We start from the raw sequence: 21,653 nt of genomic DNA, 5'->3' as shown, positions 1-21,653 counted from the left end.
TGGCAGCGGGACCCGCGCCTACAGCGCTTCCGAAGGAGCGTATCCTGTCCCACGAGGCGTGATTCCCACCTGCGGCACTCTGACTGGAGAGAAAGTGGAGTTTTACAATTAGAAATAAAGCTTTGGTAACAGGCACCCTTAAAGAAGACTTTGTCATTTTGGAAACGGCTTTGTTCTTCTCTTTTTAAACCACCGACTGAAAGTAGAGGTATTTTTTGCCCCCTTTCCTTGCTGTAATAGGGATAAAAATACTGAAGGTGTATTTATGACACTGTTACACTGTGTAGTCATTTTCTGTATTGTTGATTTATGTTGGTTTTTGCGTGGTGATGCAGATGGAGGAGACTGTGGGAGGTGAAACCGAGTTAGGGGGACCAGACGAGCCCGCTTCCTCTCAGGGTCACTCTGCACAGCAGGAATCAGAGCAACTGAGAGCAACACAACTTTCTTCTAAACCTCATATCGATCTCTATCCACCTCTCATTGCTATAAAAAAAGGTAAGGGAAAAAGTAAAAAGTAGTTCATGACAGCTTTGTATGGGAAAAAAACAATCCAGGAACAAAATGAGAAAACAATTATTAAGTAGAGTGTTTAATTTTATATATACTTGATGGGTATGTACTATTCTGAATCTGCCAATGTAGGAACTGTGCATGCTGAATGTGCAGTTTTCAGCTTTATAAATAATTATGTACATATAAATAGACAAATACATATATGTTCATATATATACTTATTTGCAGGGTCATCCACAGTGCAACTCTGATACCATAGCAGATTTCCTAATGTTGAATCATAGTAACATGATTCAAACAATTTTTCTGGAATTAAAATGAGTTGTGCTCCATAATAGAGTGTATTTTACAGTATGACACATAATATGGAATAATTTTTCTGGAATATTTTAACAGTGGTAATAGATTAAATTAGTTAGTTCAAGAGTTATTGAATATAGCCATCTCCTTCTGTGCCTGTGGGTGCTTCCCTTACCTGTGTACACATATTCACTGACTTTGTGGAAGAGGATCACTTTAGAGAGTACTGAATCGATAAATATTTATGGCAATTGGGAGAGGGGTGTGAGGCCTGGAGGAAAGCTGATGCCACTTGTGCGGTGTGCTCCGGGGTCCCATCCTGTTCAACAACTTCATGAATGATCTGGATGATGGGGCAGAGGGTCCCCTCAGCAGGGTTGCTGATAACACATGAAAGGGAGGGTTGGCCAATAGGGTTGTGCTGCCATCCAGAGGAACCCTGAGAGGCTGGAAAAAATTCCTGCACCTGGAGATGAACAAGTCCATGCAACAATACTAGCTGAGGCTAAACAGGTGGAAAACAGATTGTCAGGAAAGAACCTGAGATTCCCAGTGGACAGCAAGTTGAACATGAACCAAGAATAGCTCTTGTGGCAAAGTGGAGTGCATAAGGAGTATTGCCAGCAGGTTAAGGGGGATGATCCATCTTCTCCATTCAGCACTCGTGAGGCCTCACCTGGAGTAGGCTGTCCAGTTTTAGGCTTCCCGGTACAAGAGAGACATGGATATACTGGAAAGAGTCCAGTGAAGGGCCATGAAAATTATAAAGGTAGTAGAGCACCTCTCCAATGAGGAAAGGATAAGAGCTGGGATCTTCTCTAAGAAGGGAGGGTGTAAGGAAGAGGGAATCAAGCTCTTCTCTGTGGTGTCCAGTGATGGGACCAGAGGCAATGGTGGAAACTGAAACACAGGAGATTCTCTCTGAACATCAGGAAACACTGTGGAGGTGATCGAGCCCTGGCATAGGGAGGTTATGGATTCTCCATCCTTGGAAATACTCAAAAGCCGAATGGAAATGGTCCTGGACAACTGGCTCCAAGTAATCCTGCTTGAGCAGGATCCCTTCCAAGCTCAACCATTCTATGACTCTGTGTACAATGCATATTAATCAGGTGAAAAGAGATACAATTCAACAGAAAATTTATATGGAAATGAGGGCTATTAGAATTCTAATTTTAGTCACAATCTTATTATTTATATAAAATAGATAAAAGAGTAATTCATGGAAGTTTGGTGAGTTGCTCATAAGCATTACTGCATGCTCCACTGGGGATCCTATTTGCTGCCAATGATGGGATGTAAATAACATTTTTTGAGAAATAAAATGGTCTCATTTTCCCCAGTGTAAGAAGAGGTTATCTAGCAAATATGAAGATGCAACACTGCAGGTCTTGCAAATGCATTTGTTGTACTTGAATAATTAGAACTTGTAATTTCTTTTAACTAGAGACAGAAAGCAAATATCATAGACATGGAAGGAACCTGAAGACAAGGAGCACCGAGCTAGGATCTGCAGTCACAAGATCATCTACTGTTCTTCCGGCAAGTGTTTTTGTTCTAAGAAACAGGTGGTGACTCAACTCCTTTTGTCCACTGAATGTTCTTCTATACAGATCTTTCTTTAAGTCTTCACTGACAAAAGTTTGTCTAACCCTGAAGCATACTGAATCCTTCCATCTCTGTTAATTGCAAGGAAAAAGGAACAGTGAACCACTCAAAAAAGTCTACAGTGTTAGGGCACTGACTTTCTGCGCTCACAATATGTGTTTTTGGGATTTTGGGTTCTTTGATTAATTTTTTTATCATCCACTGGTTAATACCCTTTCTTTGCTATAATGAAAATTAATGTTGTTTAAGAATAAGGTCATACTGCATCAGGGAAGGCATATGCAAAATGAGAAACCCAGTTATTGACATGGAAACCAGAGATGATAACAGACTGACATAGATGAGTTGGGAACTACATGGTGAATCACAATTAGCTTTTAGAGATGTCAGAAGGGTACTGATCAACAACTACAGGTATTCAGATATTGTCAGTGTCTCCTGGTCTCTAAGAGATGCCGGTAGAGGCAAAAGTGGATGGAAAACATCCATTCAGAGTTCGGGGTAAGACCATACAGTAGAAAACAAAGGTGGAAGTTGACCAGCTTATTTGTTTTTTAATCCAAGAGTAGGATTGAATAATTACAATTCCAATTAGTGTAGAGTACTGGGAAATTACATAATTTATATTTTTTTTTTCTTTCCAATAAAAACTGTAAGGCACAGAGACACTTCAGATATGTCCAAATGCCAGACACTCATGTCAGTGGGAGCTGTGTGTAGAGAGAGATGATCAGTGTGCTTACTTTTTTACTTAAATCTTTAGTTTTCCATATAGATTCCAAAGATTTTCCTTTGACTTAAACTGTTAGTCACCATATTTATTTTCAGTCTTATTCACACTAATAGGAAGATTTTGAAAAATCCCTTTTTTACATAAATCTCCCTCTTTATAATTGTGCTGCTACCTTTATATGATCTATATATTAATCATCAATTGTATATTTTTTGCTATGGTAACTGATTTTATAGTGATTTGGTTTATTTATTTCCTTTAGGGTAATAACTCGATACTATATATTAAAATGCTGTCAGCACAGAGATTGATCCCAAATCTAGAATATGGACATGTAGAAGTTTGGAACCTGGATTCACAAAGCTGGGATTTGAATTAGGGCTATTATAGTACTAAATTTGTATTGTGACATTAGCATGGATCCACACTTGATTCTGAGATCCTGATCTGGAGTTTCAGATATGTTATTTCCATAGCAGCTTTATACTGAGAAATAAATCTGGCCTAACAAGTTAATTGTTACTGTTCTTTATCTGTCATTATTTCATGTTCCTGCTTGAAGTAGTTTATGAAACCAGCTTGAAGATCAACAATATAAAATACAAACCTTAAGTGAGGAAAAATAATCTCTCTATAACAAACTTCTGTTTTGTAGTCCACTGTTAAGAAAAGTATAGTGCTTTCCAGTGAAAGCAGAAAAGAACTAGCCAAGCAAGCCAAAGTTACCAAAGAGGAGAGAAGAACTCAGATAGATGGAAGATACAGGTATTTGATATCAAGATTAGCAGATGGAATAGACTTGAGTGAGCAGCAAGTGGAGGAGACTATTATTTCTGATGACAAGGTAAATATTATTTAAATAATTTTTACAAGAAATATTTCCAAAATTCTTACTGCTTTTAAACTATGTCGCAATTAACAACAATTGCATTTTTTTTTTTTTTTTTTTAGTTTCAACTAATAGAACAATTCTTTGCCCCTAGTGGACTTAAAAAGTTGCTCTTCTTTTATCAAGATGGATTGCAGGTATGTTTCCATTATTGCCTCTGCAAAAGCAAATTTGCATTTTAAAAAAAATCACGTGACTGTTACAAAATTTTAAAAATCTTAACGGGTTTTTTTTTTGCTATTCATGTCAGTGTGGAAAGAACTTGGACCTCAGTGTTTAACTACTTCCATCTTGGCTTATGTGGAAATTGGATGATGCCTTGTGGCATAGTTTTATACTGTTCTTGTTTTCACAAAAGAATACTTTAAAATGGCTAAGTAGCGTAAAAATTCAGATTTCAGAAGTGATAGAGATTATGGAGACAAAGTGTTTGTGGTATTCAGAGTTTAAAAGACTAGATTAGCTAGCATAAATATTATAGGAAGCGGGGAGCTATCGGTTTATTTTCTTTTGGTTTGAACTGCACCAACTCCTCTATGGACAAAGCACTCATTCAAGATGGTGAAAAATAATGCAATTTCTTTCTAAATTAAGGTGGCATCATGTTCAGGTCTGTCCCATTCTGCAGGAAATAAGCTTGAAAAACTGTGACTAGAAATTGGGCAGCTGGGGTCCCCAAGTTGTGTTTTATTTCCTATAAGTTTTCAGGAGAAACCTCTGCATAAAGAGTGAAATAATTTGTTCAGCCTCTGCAGAGTGTGTGATACCAGAAGATGCCAAGTGACCTTGACACTGTCTAACACAACAGTTGTGGGCTTCCAAAACTGCAGAAGTCCTTCATCAGTCCTTTCAAATTATGTCAGTGAGGAGCCGTGGTAGGGAGAGCTAACTCACACTGTGGTGGTATTTTGGGCTTGTTGAGGAGAAAAACTGACTGATAATTCTTGATCATCAGTTAGATGCAGAATGAATTACAGAATCATTATAACCTAGATAAATTAAAAGAGCTTTTGAGTGTTACTGGAATTGCTTAGAGACTTTGCAAAGCACAGAATGAGCTCTGCTGTCAAAACAGTTTAATCAGTTTTTTGCTTCACTGGGACTAGGCATACACATTTCTGGGATAAATGTCTTGTTCTCTGACTTAAATCAAGATGAAACGAAAAAATCTTGGCATTGTTTTCCTTAACTGACAAATCAGAAATAAATACCCATCCTGGGTTAAATGAAATGTTTCATTACTGCATTTAATTTAGTTTTATTGTGACCCTTTTTACCAAAAAAACATTAATTTATGGAAGTTCTGTTTCAGAAGCAGCATAGCATAAAAATGTTTCTGATGGAAAGTATGAATACCATCTCTAGCATCTTCCACCACATTCTGATGAATGAAGAGATATCATTAGTTTGACTGTTCTGTCAACAATTTAATTTGAAGCACACTGGGGAATTGGAGTTTACTCAAGTTTACTTACACACTAGGTGTGCTTGCCCTGTTGTTCTTGGAGACAAAATACTGAGCAGGGCAGACTGTTGGCCTGACTAGTAGGCATGCCCTTATCAAGATCAACAAAGATCCTTTCTTTGCGGCTTCTCATCTCTTCCCCTCTCTTTTTCACCATGCTAGGTGCATGATGTTCACTTGAGACTGCTATAAGGATCAGCAGATGCTGATTTGGGAGGAGCCACCCCTGTGTATCACATGTTTAGTCTAGCAGGAGCTGAGTTTCGAGGAAGAAGGCTCTCCTCAACTTTAAAGAGAAATATACCTGCAAGCTTCTCCCATATTGCGTTCTGTCACATTCTTCCGAGTTTCAACAGATTATTTTCCAAAATATATGACACATAATTAGAGGGAAGCAGGTGTTTATTAGGTTTAAACTTTTTTGTTGCTTCAAAGAGAAAAGGTTGAAGATACATCTCAGTGGAAAGGGACCAGTGGCAGCAAGACTTCCCAGAGAGAAAGTTTTCTGTGATGTCTGGTTAAAGAAATGGGCAGAAAGCTGAATTGCTTTTCTTTCTTGGCAGCATCTAGCTGATGGCATTGCTTTTGAGTCCCATTCACAGTTACGTTATGACTTTGCAGACGAAGCGTATGATTCTTTCTGTGAGACACTGTGAGACATTCCATTTGTTTTCTTAGAGGAAGTTTCACTAGGAATCATTTCAGATTTAATTTCATTATATTTTCTGAGACTTTCCTCCTTCTTTTTGTTTTTTTGGTGTTTTATTTTTTTTTTGTTTTTTGTTTTTTTGTGGTTTTTTGTTTGGGTTTTTTTGTGTTTTGTTTTGTTTTTCTTGTTTTGGTGGGTTTTTTTTTGTTGTTTGTTTTGTTTTGTTTTCCTGAAAGAATGGGTCTGTTAAGCTGTTTATTGGAATTCAGGCAAAGCTAATTCTCCAGAGAATGAAAACCTCATGATTTCTATCTGGGAATAACAAACTGAATCAGAATGGACTTAGCTATAATTGACATACTCAAATAGATGCAGTATTTGTGTGATACAGTTTTTTATTTATTAACCTCTTATTTATAATTTAATTGCTAGCAAAAGTCAAATGCATCATTGAGACCAGATGGGTCAACAAACAATTTGCCTCAGAAGAAGTTATTTATTACCATGGGTTCCACTGAGGTATGGTTGAAAAAATTCATTCGATAACATTAAAAACTAAAATATTGAAAGGCATAGAAGTTCAGCCGTGTTATACAATTTTTGTAATTCTTGCATAGATATTCAAGTACTTAGTCTCTGTTCCTCATAGCATTTATTGAGGTGAGGTTGGCCTTCATCAGTAAAGAAGTAGTGATTTCACTATCTGAGAGGAGAGCAGGTCAAATAAATCCTTGTTAAAAAATTGCAGATCCTAACATTTTTTTAATGACTGCATGTTAAGTATTTTCCAGGGCTTGTGCACTTCTACTTTAAAAGTGTAGTTCTTCAGTGGTTCTCTACGCCCTTTTATAAAATGATACTGCACATTGCTGAAAACCACCTTTAATAAATCCTTCCTTCCATTCAAATTCTTACAATAAACTTGTCCCTGTAATATCTAAACATTAGTCAACAGCATATTAAGATTTTTGATAAATTTTGGTTTTTTTCATCTCTTTTGTGGGGAAATTGGCTCTTCATATACAGTGGTCGTTGAAATAGGCCTGATGCTGCTTTGGTTTTCATTTTTGTTGTTGTTGTTTCTTGTTAGCCCGAAAGAGCTTATGTTAACACTGTAATTCCAGAAAAGACATAGCAGAAGAATTCTTTCTTGCTTTCAGGGGTAAAGTGAGGTTTGTTCCTCTGCCAATTGGGCCAAATAGAATGGCTTTTCAAATTTGTTGAGTTATTATTAGGTTTATTATTAGGTTTAATGGATAAATAGATAAAATTCAAGTACATTAAGTCATTCAATTGCAATAACAGGAAATAGCCTAGCTCACAAGCTCTCCTTGAACTGCATTTTCTTAGCAGAGGTGCAGCATAAGGGCATTTTTTATATTCTTGTGTCAGGCAGGGAAAAAACAGTGTTAGATTTGAGAAGGAGAGATTTTCAAATATCCTGTAAACAGTTTCATTATCTTTTTGAGTAATTGATTTTTTAGTTTTGTTTTCAGTACATTTTTAGAGTAGGTAAATTTTTAAGTAAATTACTTTCACTGTATACATGTATTCTTTTTAACTGTATGCATTTGGCCCTATTTACAGGACTTTACAGGAACTTGTGCATTTTTCCTAAGAACATCAGATGAAGTTGTAACTGCATCAAATGTCTCTCAGGTCAGAGCAAAATAATGCAGTATTCACATAGTTATATTCTCTCAGACTTTTATTCATGCAACTGGAGTCAGAAAAAATAGGGAATGCTTTCATGAAAATGTCTAGTTGTATGATTAACAAAATTCTTTTTCATAAGACTAAGTATTTGTGATAAAGTAAAATTTTAATGCTTTATAAATTAGCTACTGCAGTATTATTAAACCCCAAGATTTTAATGAATAAAAATAATTATTAATTAGTCATTCAAATATAAATTTTAATGTCAATAGGGAATAAAGACCTAAACTGGAAAATTTTATTTTAAGTAATGAGCCTAAATGCTGCACTTAAACTGTATTTTCTAGACTTTTAAAATAAAGATAATTCTTGAAACTAACATTCTTGAAACTAACATTTGATTTTAAAATAAAGATAATTCTTGAACCTAACATAAGGTTTTCCAGCTTCTCACAGTTTGTTGTGCATAAAAAAAGTACTATAACAGCCTTTTCTGACTTTCAGAGGTACTCATGTTACATAGTTATGGACAGTGAATGTATCTGCCATGTATCTAAATTTCACTCAAATAGTGTAATGCTACAGAAGTCCACACGCAGTGTGCTAATTTTTGTTTCTTCCCAAAGGAGGTGAATTTTGGCATGTTTGATTGTACTAATGGAAATATCCTTCAGGGTCTGGAATTCTTCTTGTTCCAGATCATGATACCGGCACTTAAATCCCAACAGGTAATCAAACAATCTGCCTTTTTTCCCCAAGAACATGTGGAAGAAAGACATGTTGCAACTGCAGTTCTGTTTGTGCAACTGTTGGACTAGAACAGAGTATATAAGAAGATAAAAGTCTAATATAGGCCTTTATGAGGGTCATGCAATTTGTAAACCCAATGCAATGTTTGAAATTAATGTTTATTATTATTATTATTATTATTATTACTATTGATACGGTTTGTTTTCAAGCAATAGTGCCAGCTTTAATTATTGTGACAAAGGAGAATAAAACACAGCAGCCATACCAAGGTATAGGTGTGATGACTTTATGAAAACTAGATCATACCTGGATTGCAAGAAGCGTCAAGTCATTCTGGCAGCACAAGGAATCAGTCCATGACTTTATTCTGAAACATGGACAGCAAAAACAGTGTTTTATCTAGAATATCCAGCTTCTTTAAATTGTCCTTGTTCTGTGGCATTTGTAGAGCATCACAGTTTGTTCAGTTGCCTGTGGAAGCATGTTCAGAGATGGCAAACACAAAGAAGCTCACTGTCTGCTGGGAATGATGGTGTTGTGTGCTGTTACACAACATACACTGTCATTTTCTCTTCCCACTAGCAGAAAGGGAGATTAGAGTCTGTTTTCTCTGTTCAGAAGGAGAAAAATAAAACTAAACAAAATACAATCCAGTGTGAAATCAGTGACAGCTGACTTCAGAGTCAAGTCAGAGTGAAGTAAGACTTTTATTTCTTTGAGCCTCTTGCTTGTTTGTCTCTTCTTGTCTAACAGAATAATTGAATCAATGCACACTTTAAAGTATTGATGAGTATATTTTGAAGGGCATGTTGATAAATCTTTTTATACTGCTATGAATAAGAAATACTTTTCTAATGAAAAATGTCTTTTGTGGTCAAAAAACAAAAGGAAGCATGACCCTCACTTTTTTGGTTTTTGCATAAATCCTAAAATAATCAGAACTGGGGAGCTGTGAAAGAAGGCATGAAGAACAGCCAGATACAAGAGTTTCTGTATGCAGTGGATAAATTTGTGAGTACTTTGTCATCATCTAGACAGAATATAGAAGATAAAATTCAGCTTTCAAAAGTGGATATTGATATTTATGTCAGAAACTTACAGAACCCATCTGACTACATAACTGCAGGTGAGTAATTCTTACACCAAAGTAAAACAATGACGCTGTTAATAAGTGGTATGTAATTAGTAAAAATTTACTTTGAAGAATTAATTCATCTTCCCCAAGTTGTATACATTTTTCTGCTTACTCTTACCAGGTTTGTGATTGTTTAATTATAAAACATCAATCATTTGCCCATACTTTAGTTCACAGATCTTAAAGAATTAGGTATCTGCTTGATATAGCATGCAAGCAGTTGTCTGAATCCCTCCTAGTTTACTGGCCAAGTAGCTGCCAAATGAATCCACATACTAGTGTGTGTACTAGTATTCATATTCACTTTCTTTGATACTGGGAAAATCCTGTCCAATATTGTATGACTTTGTGGATAAAAACACTTGTATTTATTAAAAAAATATTTACATATATGTTTTTGTAAGAAAAAGAGTGGCTATATCTCTTTCAACAATAGCTTTCTGCCATTTCTTATGAACTCACTGTATTTCTAACTGTTGGAAAGGATATGCAATAGAACGAGCAAGAGTAGGTAGGCATAAGTATTATATGTGTGCATCTTGTTGTTACAGTCTTAATCTTTTCCTGCTGGTCAGTGATTCAAATATTCAGATTTTACGTAGTCTCAGATGATGTTTGGCAAGAACACTTTGCTTCTGTAGTTAAGATTTCTATATTACTTCTTGCTGCTTATAAAACTGTTCAATTCTATGCTTTTTAAGGCACTAATGTAGAGGTCACTGAGAAACTTGAAGAAGTGGTCATGATTTGGATCAAACAGATTAGACAAGTTTTAGTGGAGAGTGAACAAATTAGAAAAGAAGCTGATGATGTTGGTCCATCTGCAGAGCTGGAACACTGGAAGTCAAGAATGTCATCATTTAACAGGTGAAATCTCTACATTATTTCTCACAGAATCTTAAAAAAAAAATTTAAAAATAAGTGTAACTTTTATTCCAGAGAAAGAGTATTAAATATGTTTCTTTCTTCAAAGCCTTTTAGATGAGATCAAGAGTTCAAGAGTAAAGAAAATTATAAGTATTCTTCAGGCAGCAAGATCAAAGACATTAAAACAGTGGAAGGAACTGGTAATTACTACTTTCTAATTAGAATTTTAAATTATTACAGTACTGTATTTGTAATATATACAGAACTGAACACAGTGCTAAAAAAAAAAAAAGAACTTTGAGTGTTTATGCTGGTTTTGTGCTGTGGTTTATTACCTATTTTGGAACATGTGTCATCAATGATTCTGAAATTAAAGAGATGACTTGAAAAGAAGTCAGTGCTTTTGTAATGCATCTTTTATTAACATTATAAGTGGGAAAGTTGTGAAAAAGTAAAGCAGTGAAGCAATACAACATTTTTCTGCCTCTGACAAGCTGAACCCTGTGCAGGCCAACTGTAGAAGTCTGAAAGTCTATCATAATGCTTTTAGAATTGTTGAGAGCAGACTTCTAGTGGCATAACTGCTACTTCTTATAAGCTTATCAGGCAGAATTGGGAGCAAGCCAGAAAATAAACTATAGATCATACACAGTCAATGAGACCCCCCCCCAGCCACCCCCAGAATGTAGGTCTTCTATTGCTTTAGAAAGTATTCTACTGTTTTAAGAATAGACCAGGAAAAGTTTTGATTTTGTGATTACCATACTTGCAGACTTTTATGATAAATTGAATTTGGATAAAAGTGTCTGTACGGAGCCAGTACAAGCAAGGATGATGAACTAGATTTCTTTCTTCCTATGAACTAACCCCCTTAGTAGTGGATAGTTCCACGTGACATGAACATAAGGGTGTACAGGCATTAGTTGTGAACTCATTGTCCCTAACAAGTGTTTAATAAACAATGTTGGGAAGCACCCTGGTAAAATTTCAGGGATCTTGCTAAGTTCTTTAGACTGGGTCCTGTGCTGAATCATTCTAAAATCTAAGTTGGATCCATGAGGAAGAAAAAGCTCTGGAGGTCTAAGTAAGGACTTCCTTTAAACCACATCCAAGATGTTGCTGATTTGGAAGATCTTACGAATTTTTGCATGTAAAAGCAGTTATTTCTTATGTGAAAAATAAATAGCATATTTGAAAGCACTCCCGTGGGAAAGTGTTTGCAAGATTTAATCACAGCCTTGTATGCTGTAAAAGAGAAAGAACCTATTAAGAAAAATTTCACAGTAGTAATTATATTCCTTTTTTTCCCCTCATCCCTTCAGGATGGTAGTATAACAATTGCTGCCAATGAAGCTAAAGACAACGTGAGATATTTGTATACACTGGATAAATTTTTTGGACCACTTGCCAATGCTTCACCTGTAAGTACTGTAAAGGCACTTAATGTGAAATTCAGAAAAGAAAGGAAGGACTTTTGTTGCTGTAAAAAACCTACTTTTCCTTTCAATATTTAATTCTTTTACTTAATCATTAGTGGACAGCTTAACTCCTTAAGCATTAGTGAATTGAGCTTACTGAGTTTGAGTTAACCAGAGTCAAGAGTACCTTTTATTGGAAGTAGTTATAATTCCAGAAGATAATTGAAGGATATGAAAAAAACTAAGCATCAGATTGTGTTCTTTGTAACCCAGAAATGGGCTGAATTGCCTTTGTGAACTTGAGTCTCACATATGCAGCTCTTCTGTCTGCATGCTTTAGTTAGGAATTATTTGTGATTGTTTCATTGCAAAAGTCATAAAATTATCTTAAACCTTGGGTTGAGTGGAAATTGGTCGGCTTCCACTTATTTTGCAGGTTAAAGCTGTTTCTCTTGTAGGTAGCACTGTCATCCTGGTTGATAAAACTTATTTTACTAACCATATGGATCTCGGAGTTCATTTTTTTAAGCATTAATTTGAACTATAGAGACACTAGACAAAATTGTCCAGGTTGCATAGTTCAGAGCATTTACACATAATCCAGTTGGTAACAATTTTTCTAAATAATATTTTCAGAGCTTGAGCTCTTTTGAATCCATTCTGCTATTTTACATTGCACTTCTTTTGCAAATATTCACTGTTCTGCCGTATTGCACTTGATTTTTAGATACCATACTTTTTTTATCCTTTTCTAGACCAGTCTCTTGTTCTGGGTTCTCAGTGTATCTGGCTTGCATGCATTTCTCTAAAATATTTCTCTGGGCCAGAAAACTCTGTAGTTCAGTGTCCAGTAAATGTGAGATTATTGTTGCTTTGCCTCCCCCTTCTGGATTTCTCTTCTATACTGATCTAGGCAAAATAAGTAAAGACCAACTTGCTTCTTGCCCTTCCTACAGAAATACGACTCTTTTGCAGCAGTGGGTAACCTCTTTTCCTCAGGTAGTATGTTCCTCTGCAAAGCAGATTACAGCACCTTCTTATACTGGACGCCATGGCAAGCAGAGTAGAGCCTCTTGTTTTCCTGTGGAAAATCCCGATCTGTAAAACACACCTCTTCCTTTATTCACTGCCCTTTTTCCATGCTTTTTTTCTTGGTCAAGGTGTGATAAGTCCCTGCAGGTGAATTGGATGGTCCGTTTTGTAATAACGAAAACATAAAAAGATGTTTGTCCTCTGACGTATTCCCAGAGTTGTCACACTTCTCATTGTGTTAAATTTCAGAAAATTTAGATTTCTGTCTTTCCCCTTTATTTGCTGTTATAGGTAACAGTGATGGAGCACATTCCCAGTTTAATGAGCACTGTCTGTATGATCTACTGTACATCACCGTACTACAACACATCAGAGCACATGACATCCTTATTTCTTAAAATCACCAATCAAATGATTAACACATGCAAGACCTACCTGTGTGAAGGTGTTTCAAAAATTTGGGACCTGGACAGGTGATATAATTTTAATAATTTCATCTTCTGTTGTTAACATTAATCAAAGCAAATAGTCAGGATGTCTCTGCTTAAATTTCAGCCAAGTCAAAGTGACTCTGAGATCACTAGGAGACATAAATGTAAATCTAACAATTTTGATTCCTCCTGTATTTTGGTATAGATAAAGGGAACTTTTCAGAAATTACCTGTAGTCAATAAAGTACTGGTTATGTTTATTATAAAGAATTAATGTAAACAAAAGTAGAATACTTTTTTTGTTTATTCTAGCTGAATTTATTTTCAAGACGTTCTTCTCATTTACTTAATCTGTCATCCCTGCAAAAGTTTGTCCCAGTTAATGGTTTAGCCTAAAAATTTGACTATAATTTTAATTCCCAGTAATCTTTTGGAAGATGAAAGACAAAGTAAAAGTGGAAGAACAGCTCTGGGCAAATGGCTTATCAATTGTTTCCATGCCTCATCTATGTATCTCATGTGGTACCTCAGGGTTAATGAACAACTGTGTGTAAGATGTAACTATCTGTGGCCTTAGGAACTAACTTCTTCCTGGTGTATATTTTTAAAGAAAATTATCCTTATTTTAGTGTAGAAAAATACTTTTCCAGTGTTGTCTGCTTAGGAAAAAACCAAAGAAATAAACAAAGGAAAACCTATCAGCAATACTCAGTACAGAAGATGAAAAATGACCAAACTGCAAGCATCCAGTAGCCAGAATTAACCTGGTATATGTCCTTTGTGGACTATGCCATACAAATTTTGAATTGATGACAACAAAACCCAAGATAAAAATATCCAATCTAGATAACAGGTTCAAGTAAAAAATTTTTGACTCAAAAACATCTTATTTTGAGTGTTTTTCATGTAGTGTATAATTTTGTGTTCTTATTTTGCAAAGTTCCATATTTAAATAAAATATTTTATTTTTATTTATGCTTTTTTTGAGACCTTAGGATGATTCTTTGTCTTCTGTATTTTATTCCTCAGGCAAGAATTGCTAAGGAGGATACAACAATGCATTTTCCTCAAAGAAAAGTACCGAGCATCCTTCCAGAAAATTAGGGAGGATCTAAAGGAAAATCCAAGTGACAGACAACTTGATATCAGGTAAATAATTCACTCCAATATTGAATCATATTGATGTAATATGATGAGATGTAATTATATCTGCTCGCTAACAGAGAAGCTAAATATTCAATTAAAATGAAGAACTCTTTATAATTAGAAGATGACCTTGCAGAGTGGGTATTTTATTTTTATTCAGGAATAAACCAGGTTTTTCCAGTCACTTATTGATTCAGCACATGTCCAGTGGGACTGCAGCAGAATTTATACATTTATTAATCGAATACAAATATATATGTATGATATTAAATCCTAAAAAATTTGAATCATGAATATAAGTGAAAACACTCTCATGGAATTCAGTCAGCTTTGAACTGGGTTCTCTATCACAATGCCAAGGAATGTTTTACCTGTATTGGCACTTAAATCATAGGGCATTTCTTTGTATTGTGCATTCACATTTTCTTCTCCTGCAAGTATCTTATTTCAAAGAATTACTCCTGTTAAATGTGGTAAAGGTTTTTAATTGACATACGTAAGGATTAAACATTTTCTGTTTTATATATGTGAGTTAAAATTTTTTTTGTTGATATGTAATCATTACAATATGATATTTCTTTTTGTGTGGAAACTTGATAGCAGGTCTGGCAGAATATATGTGGGTTAAATAAAATCTGTTGCAAAAAGATTTTCGTAGAAATCCCTCTGTTATTTATTTATTTTTTTATTGTTAGTGAAAACTACATATTTGGAAAATTTGAGACGTTCTGTAAGCGTCTGGAGAAAATTTCAGATATGAGCAATACTATGGAAAGCCTTTTAGAGCTCCAGCATATAAATATAGAAGGCATTGACAAGATCACCACTCAATACCAGAGCATTGCTGCAAATACAAAATCCAAACAGTATGATGTTCTGGACCACAGGAAAAAAGAGGTACTTACATTCAGCATTTGTGTGACAATCACTCTGTTGATTCTGTGCTTTTCACTGGAGTTATGCAAAGAATGTTGACTATTATAAAAATGCATATATTATTTTGCAGTAACAATACTACCAATACTCTCATATCTTTTAATGCAATTTGAAAGTGGTAGTGTAAATTTGCTTTTTACTTCTAATGTTTTTATTAACTTTTTGTAAACTAGGTTTTGTGTGATAGGTAATGCTACAAACTAATTTTCCTAAGCCTGATTGTTTTGAGATGCATGTATTTTGAACTGAAGAGTGAAAACTAATTTAGGTATGTTAATACACCAAATACAGTTTGTCTAATTGTCAATGTTATTCAGTATTATTAAAAATAACAGTAATGGCAGTATTATAGCAAAGTTAGTAAAGGCACATAATTGCACATTTTAGAGGGAGAAGGGAATGATGTTACTCCCAGGGCTGAACAGAATGCTAAAAATTAAAGTGGCTTTTCAAATGTTCCAGTCTCATGTTTTAATCCTGTATATACTGGAAATGAGCTGCTTTCCTTGAGCTATAGCCTACTTGTTTTGCAGAGTTAGAGGCCTCATGATAGAAGTTCTAAAAATATTGACTTGCCCTCCTGCCTTCCTGAACCAAAGCTTGCCACTGTCATTAACTTTCCTTTAAAGTCGGGAGTACTTTTGGCTTTCTTCTGACTTTGATGGCGTGTTTTTCTCTAATACTTACTGTGTGGCTTCCACCTGAAAGAGGATATTTCCTGTTCACTGGAATTTGGAGGGGTTGAAAAAGGGCATGTCTTCTCTACACCTAAATGTTTGGAGCAATGTCTATTATGTCCTGTCTTCCCAAGCTTGCGCAGTGCTCTCTTTGAGAGAAGTTTACATTGAACTCTTTTTGTTAGGCCATCAGTATTTTGGACTCTTAAGAAAAAAATGTTACAGATAAGCACCCAAATTACTTGTAGGAGCTTCCAGATTTGGTAACAACCTCCATTAGTCTGCAAGATGCTCTAGAGAGCCTGACAGTTTGTTCATCTTTGGTGGGTTTCATACCTGGACAGTGAGCTGAGCACTCTCCTGTGGCAGGGCTGCAAGTAGTTGGTGAGTGTGCTTTGTTCTCTCTGATGAGGTTATGAGTTTTCAATGGCATGTTTGTGTTCCTCCATGCTCCTCTGCGTTCATAGAGATGAGCCTTTAATCATTTAACCTAGCACTGCTTATGTTTTTTTTGTTTTACTGGGTGTAAATGCCTTTGCCGCTGATGTTGTTCCTGTTCTTTTTAATGCAGTGCTGAATACACACCAGGTAGACAGAACAGATTCCTAAAAAGCTTCACTGAAAGGATTTTTAAAATAAAATGAAAATAGCATTATAGATGATTTTTTTTCTTTTGCTTTTATTGTAGTTTGAAAAAGATTACCTTGACTTTAAGAACCAAATCACAGCACTGTATGAATCTATACAGGAATTTGTGGATTCCTGGTTTGAGAAGACCATAACTGTAAGTAAGGTTACAAATGCAAACCTTGTACTCAGAAGGGCTGAGTACCCATAGCTCCTACTAAACTCCTTCATTACTGCCAGTGCTCTGTACTGTGTTGGTGGCTGCCTGAGATAACATTGGAGGACATCAAACCTATAACAAATGTTATAAAAGTTGCTTGCAGAAGTGCTGTAAAGGAATGTCCATTCTTACTTGGTGCCAAGTGTGTGTTCCATCTTTCCATACCAGTTTTATAGCCATTTATTTTGAAGTTTATTTTCTTTCTTCATCCTTGTGTTTTCTGTTGCATTTCTAAGTCATTCCTGTTTCACTGGCAGGAGTAATAAAATAATGTCTGCCATCTGTTTCCTTAATGTCATGGATAAGGCCCTGATCAGATCTGAGATGTTAATGAAGTGTGAGTAAAGGTGTAGGTGTTCTACCACAACTGTTTGCTGAAAAGAAGGAGTGAGGATTTGAGAGTCAGAAAAACCCCAAACTCCAGTGATTACAGTTTCTTGGTTTATACAGTGATATACACAGTATGTCCTGTGTGGGACAAAATATAAAATTCACAAACTTGTCTGGATGGATTTGTCTGTATTTCTTAGAAAAACACTTAGAAATTAACATAGAATATTCTAAATCGATAAAATACTTTATGGACAATGACTTTCTGAACTGTTATCTCCTGAAGTAAATGCTCCGTCTTCCTTTTTAGACTGAACAGATGCTGGGATTTCTGATGAAGCTTGAACAAATAGGACAGAATAATATTGATCTAAATGAGAAGTATACCATTGTGCTTCAACAGTACAGCCAAGACTTAGAGTTTATTCAAAAACTCTATCAGAAGGAAAAGGAAAATCCACCTATTCCACGTAATATGCCACCAGTAAGAATGAAGTAAACGAGAGAGAAAAATTACTTTATTTCTTGGCTATTTTTAAGTTAATGAAAATTTAACCTCATATCTTCTGTGTTTTAGGTAACAGGGAAGATTATGTGGGCTCAGCAGTTATTCAGAAAAATTTACCATCCAATGATGATCCTTAAAAAGAAAACCACACTTTTGAAGGTTGGAAGTTGGCAGAGGGGGATTTATCCTAAGCTTTCAAGGATGTTATTAACAGACAGACAATTTACTCACTATTCTAGCAGCTTGTATCCAAGCTCATCTCAACAGTGAAATCATTTGTATATTTTTCTCAGTGGGCCCTAAGTGCTTTATATATGTCATAATATAGACTTTCTTCTATGGACAAGATTGGGAGGAAAAATCAGGAAAAAGAATTACGTTGCTTAGAGCACTTGAATACGACTTAGTAATTGAATTCCTAAATATATTGCTATGTTTCTGTGTCTTATCTTGTCTCTAAAACAGCACAATTTAGAGATTTCTATTTCTTTTGTTTTCCTGTGGTGAAGAAAAGCCTAGTGGAGGGCTTTTCCACACTGTTAGACTCATTGAATTAAGTGGTCCTTTTTCTTCCCCCCTCCCCACCCCCTAAATTGCAGACAATGGAAATGAAAAAAGTTATCAAGAACTACAATAAAATGGCTGCAGTTCTTTTGGAATTTGAGCTTATTTATCATAGGGCCTGGTGTGGGTTTGCTGACCAGGCTAGAAATGCTCTATGTGCTTCCTTACTTGTCAGGCACCCAGAAACCAAGGTAAATATGATCTATTCTTTGTATTACTGTTACATGATTCAGTATTAACATGCTTCTTTAATCATATTATGGATAGACAAGAAAGCATTGAAGTAGTCTTAACCTAAATAGGGTTAAAAATGAACTACTTGTGTTGAAACATGTTTTTCCTTTTTGTGTGTATTTATGATACATTTCATAATGTTTCTTCTTCATAAGGCTTCTGTCTTATTCAGGGTATAAAAGAGGCAGTATCCAGCAAATACGTATCTTATAATGACTTAACATTCTTTAGATATTGTTTTCTTGTTTATTTTCTATGTTAACCAAAATTTTAGTCAAGGAAGGAGTTTTTTGTTAGGTCATGGTCTTTTCTGCAGTGATATCACTGTGTTGAATATATTGCAATAATTCATTCATATGCTTTCAAAATTGATTGCTGAGGCAGACAATTTTACCATTCTTAAGTTACAGATTTTTTTCTGCTGTATCACGGAGAAATTATGGTTACAATGTGGCAATTTTTGTACTAATGATTCCCTAATGTACAACTACAACATAGTTTACAAGTTTATATAGCATCTTTAAAACATTTAGTGACCCCTAAAATGTAGAGATTAACCTTCACAATATTTCTCCCTAGTTACTGATGTAGAAGCTGAGATGAAAAGGCAGATTAGCTTCCACAGAATGTAGCTACTGAACTAGAATTAAATTTGGGAAGTCATGGGAGCCAAGTGGTTAGGGCACAGTGAAGGAGTCACAAGAAATTGAAATCAGTGTAAGGTATTGGTTGATTAATACTTTGGGAAACCCATATATTTCTGGAGGAGGTTGAAGAAGAAATGTGGGTAAATATTTAAAAAATTCTCTTCAATCATCTACATCTCTTTATATGATCCAGTTATATCACACTACATGTCAGTACCAAACTAGTGTCTTATTTTCTATTTCTTCTTTTCACTGCTACATGAAGGAATTGCTCGTAAACTTAGACCCAATGGTGCTGGAAGTACTGTATGAGACAAAATACCTGAGAAAAATGCATTTTGAAGTTCCAGATGTTGTCCTTGGCTTGTGTGCAGATGAAGAACAGATTAAAAGACATCAAAGGGAGTGAGTGAATACTTTTTGGATTTATTTCTCATCTACAAGTGGGAATTCCTACCTTTGAGTCTGTTGCATATATTACTTTTGATTTATTTTAATTTTTCTCTTTGATGGAGTTTAATTGAATTTTAATTGCTTTCCCCTGTATTTCCATATTAACATGCAGTTGTTCCTATTTACACGCATATCTCATTACCTGGAAACGCCTACGTGTTTTTGTTTTCTTACTTCAACAGCTGCTCTCTAAGTGGAGCTCCTAGGTACTGCTATTATTATTGTTAGAGTGCATCTGTGCACTCTAATATAGCAATTACACTCCAAAATATTATACTCAGCATCAGAAGATTTTTTTTTCCTGTTAGAAAAATAAGCTGGAATTTACCATTTGATTACTGCACAATCCAAACATGTGTAAACATGAATATGTTGCCTAAGTTATAACTTGGTCTCTCATGTTAAATATCTAAATTCACTTTTGTTGATATAAAATAATTTCTTTCTGTTTCTTATAATAGTCCAAATCTCTGCTGCGAGAGTTCTTTCATTCTCAGGGATGCTGGTTGTTAATTCTAGAACTCTCTAAACAGGGATATTCAATCTTAAAAAAGCAATGCTTTGTGAGGGGTGTTCCTCATTTCTTAATTTGAATGGACAAAAAAGGATGAAATTTAAAAACCTTCATAAATACTTCAACCCCTTCTCTATTTTCTTGTTGAATTTTTCAGTATTTCAGTCTTGCAATGCAACATTTTTCATTGATTTTCTGTGGAGTGTTTATGGACAACTAACCATCAATTTTTAATGTGCAAAGCAAACTCTGTGTGCTACAGACCTCCAAAAAGCAACAGCCCCACATTTTGTTATGCAACAGGAAAAAAAGTACAGAAAATGTTTGTATTAAAAAAAGAAAACCAAAAAGAAAACCAAACTTTATCTTCTACTCTAAAAAACCCTTCATACTGAAGGTATGAAGCAAAGAAGAAATATTTAGGGGATGTAGGTTTTTGATTAACAAGAAAACTGTTCTGGGTATATTGTGAATGGGTTATCTCAGTATATGGTTTGTAACACTGATGTCAAAAGTCATGATTTTAATCTGGTGCACAACACAGCTATTGCTGTTTTTGCAACACCTCTTGTAAGGAACCCATTATGTATCTGACCTTTGAATGATATTTGCTTCTAATTCTTGTTTATGCAGTTTCTTTGTGTAGCTCCATTTTCATGGAACTGTATTGGTAAGCCTTGTTTCAGAATTTTTCAGTCTTTTTCTTTGGGATTCAGAGTTCTAAGTCACTTGGATTTAGCTTTTCTTATCGGCAGTGTAATTTCATGCCATGTCTTGTGAGATGGGAAGATGGAAACAAAAAATGCCATGTTTTCAATTTCCTGTTTGTATTTTTTTTTAAAATTGTAAATAATTTTTTGGGAGGAGAAAAATTCTGCCTATTGATCACAGTCACTTTGCTGGAGGTACTTATTTCTTCAGTCTGGTTCTGCTGTTGGTAAGGACAAAGAGGCCTGGTTGGAATTGGGAAGAGCTGGAAAAGGCTCTTGTTTTTAAGATGGAATCAGAACTTGCAAACATTATTAACAGAAAATGTGTCAAAAATTCTGTGTGTTTCAAACATCTGGATTTAGCACATTATAAGCATGATTGTGTCTTTCAGACTCCAGAACCTGTTGATCAATTACAAGGAACATCTGGATAGGATCCCTGTTGTGCTGAAACCACTGATGAAGCCATTGATAGGACAAATTGAGGATGCCCTTACCCCGGGCCTGATGCAGCTGTCATGGACTTCTTTGAATATCAATAAATGTAGGTAGTAGGAGAAGAAGTGGTGAGCCATTCATACCATTAGGTGCCTGCTTTTATTTTTGCTTCTCTGTGAAGAATGTGTTTGTAGACTGAC

General features: G+C 35.2%; 1 protein-coding gene across 1 annotated transcript in view; it reads left to right on the top strand.

Annotated features, from left to right (window-relative positions):
• The first annotated feature begins 317 nt into the window (after positions 1-317).
• LOC116997754 (dynein axonemal heavy chain 5-like) overlaps positions 318-21,653 on the top strand; it is a 148,842-nt gene continuing 127,506 nt past the window's right edge. The window contains exons 1-20 of the mRNA XM_033062842.1: positions 318-498; positions 2,264-2,358; positions 3,813-4,001; positions 4,109-4,183; positions 6,593-6,679; positions 7,748-7,819; positions 8,443-8,544; positions 9,506-9,692; positions 10,403-10,568; positions 10,675-10,768; positions 11,891-11,989; positions 13,310-13,491; positions 14,479-14,598; positions 15,291-15,492; positions 16,897-16,992; positions 17,696-17,869; positions 17,963-18,052; positions 18,493-18,648; positions 19,604-19,743; positions 21,408-21,559. Coding sequence (XP_032918733.1) covers positions 330-498; positions 2,264-2,358; positions 3,813-4,001; positions 4,109-4,183; positions 6,593-6,679; positions 7,748-7,819; positions 8,443-8,544; positions 9,506-9,692; positions 10,403-10,568; positions 10,675-10,768; positions 11,891-11,989; positions 13,310-13,491; positions 14,479-14,598; positions 15,291-15,492; positions 16,897-16,992; positions 17,696-17,869; positions 17,963-18,052; positions 18,493-18,648; positions 19,604-19,743; positions 21,408-21,559 — 2,647 coding nt within the window. The 5' untranslated portion in view covers positions 318-329. The remainder of the gene's footprint in view (positions 499-2,263; positions 2,359-3,812; positions 4,002-4,108; positions 4,184-6,592; positions 6,680-7,747; positions 7,820-8,442; positions 8,545-9,505; positions 9,693-10,402; positions 10,569-10,674; positions 10,769-11,890; positions 11,990-13,309; positions 13,492-14,478; positions 14,599-15,290; positions 15,493-16,896; positions 16,993-17,695; positions 17,870-17,962; positions 18,053-18,492; positions 18,649-19,603; positions 19,744-21,407; positions 21,560-21,653) is intronic.

Source organism: Catharus ustulatus, chromosome 1, assembly GCF_009819885.2.
Source record: "Catharus ustulatus isolate bCatUst1 chromosome 1, bCatUst1.pri.v2, whole genome shotgun sequence".
Classification (NCBI taxonomy): Eukaryota; Metazoa; Chordata; class Aves; order Passeriformes; family Turdidae; genus Catharus; species Catharus ustulatus.
This window is presented reverse-complemented; position numbering and strand designations above follow the sequence as displayed.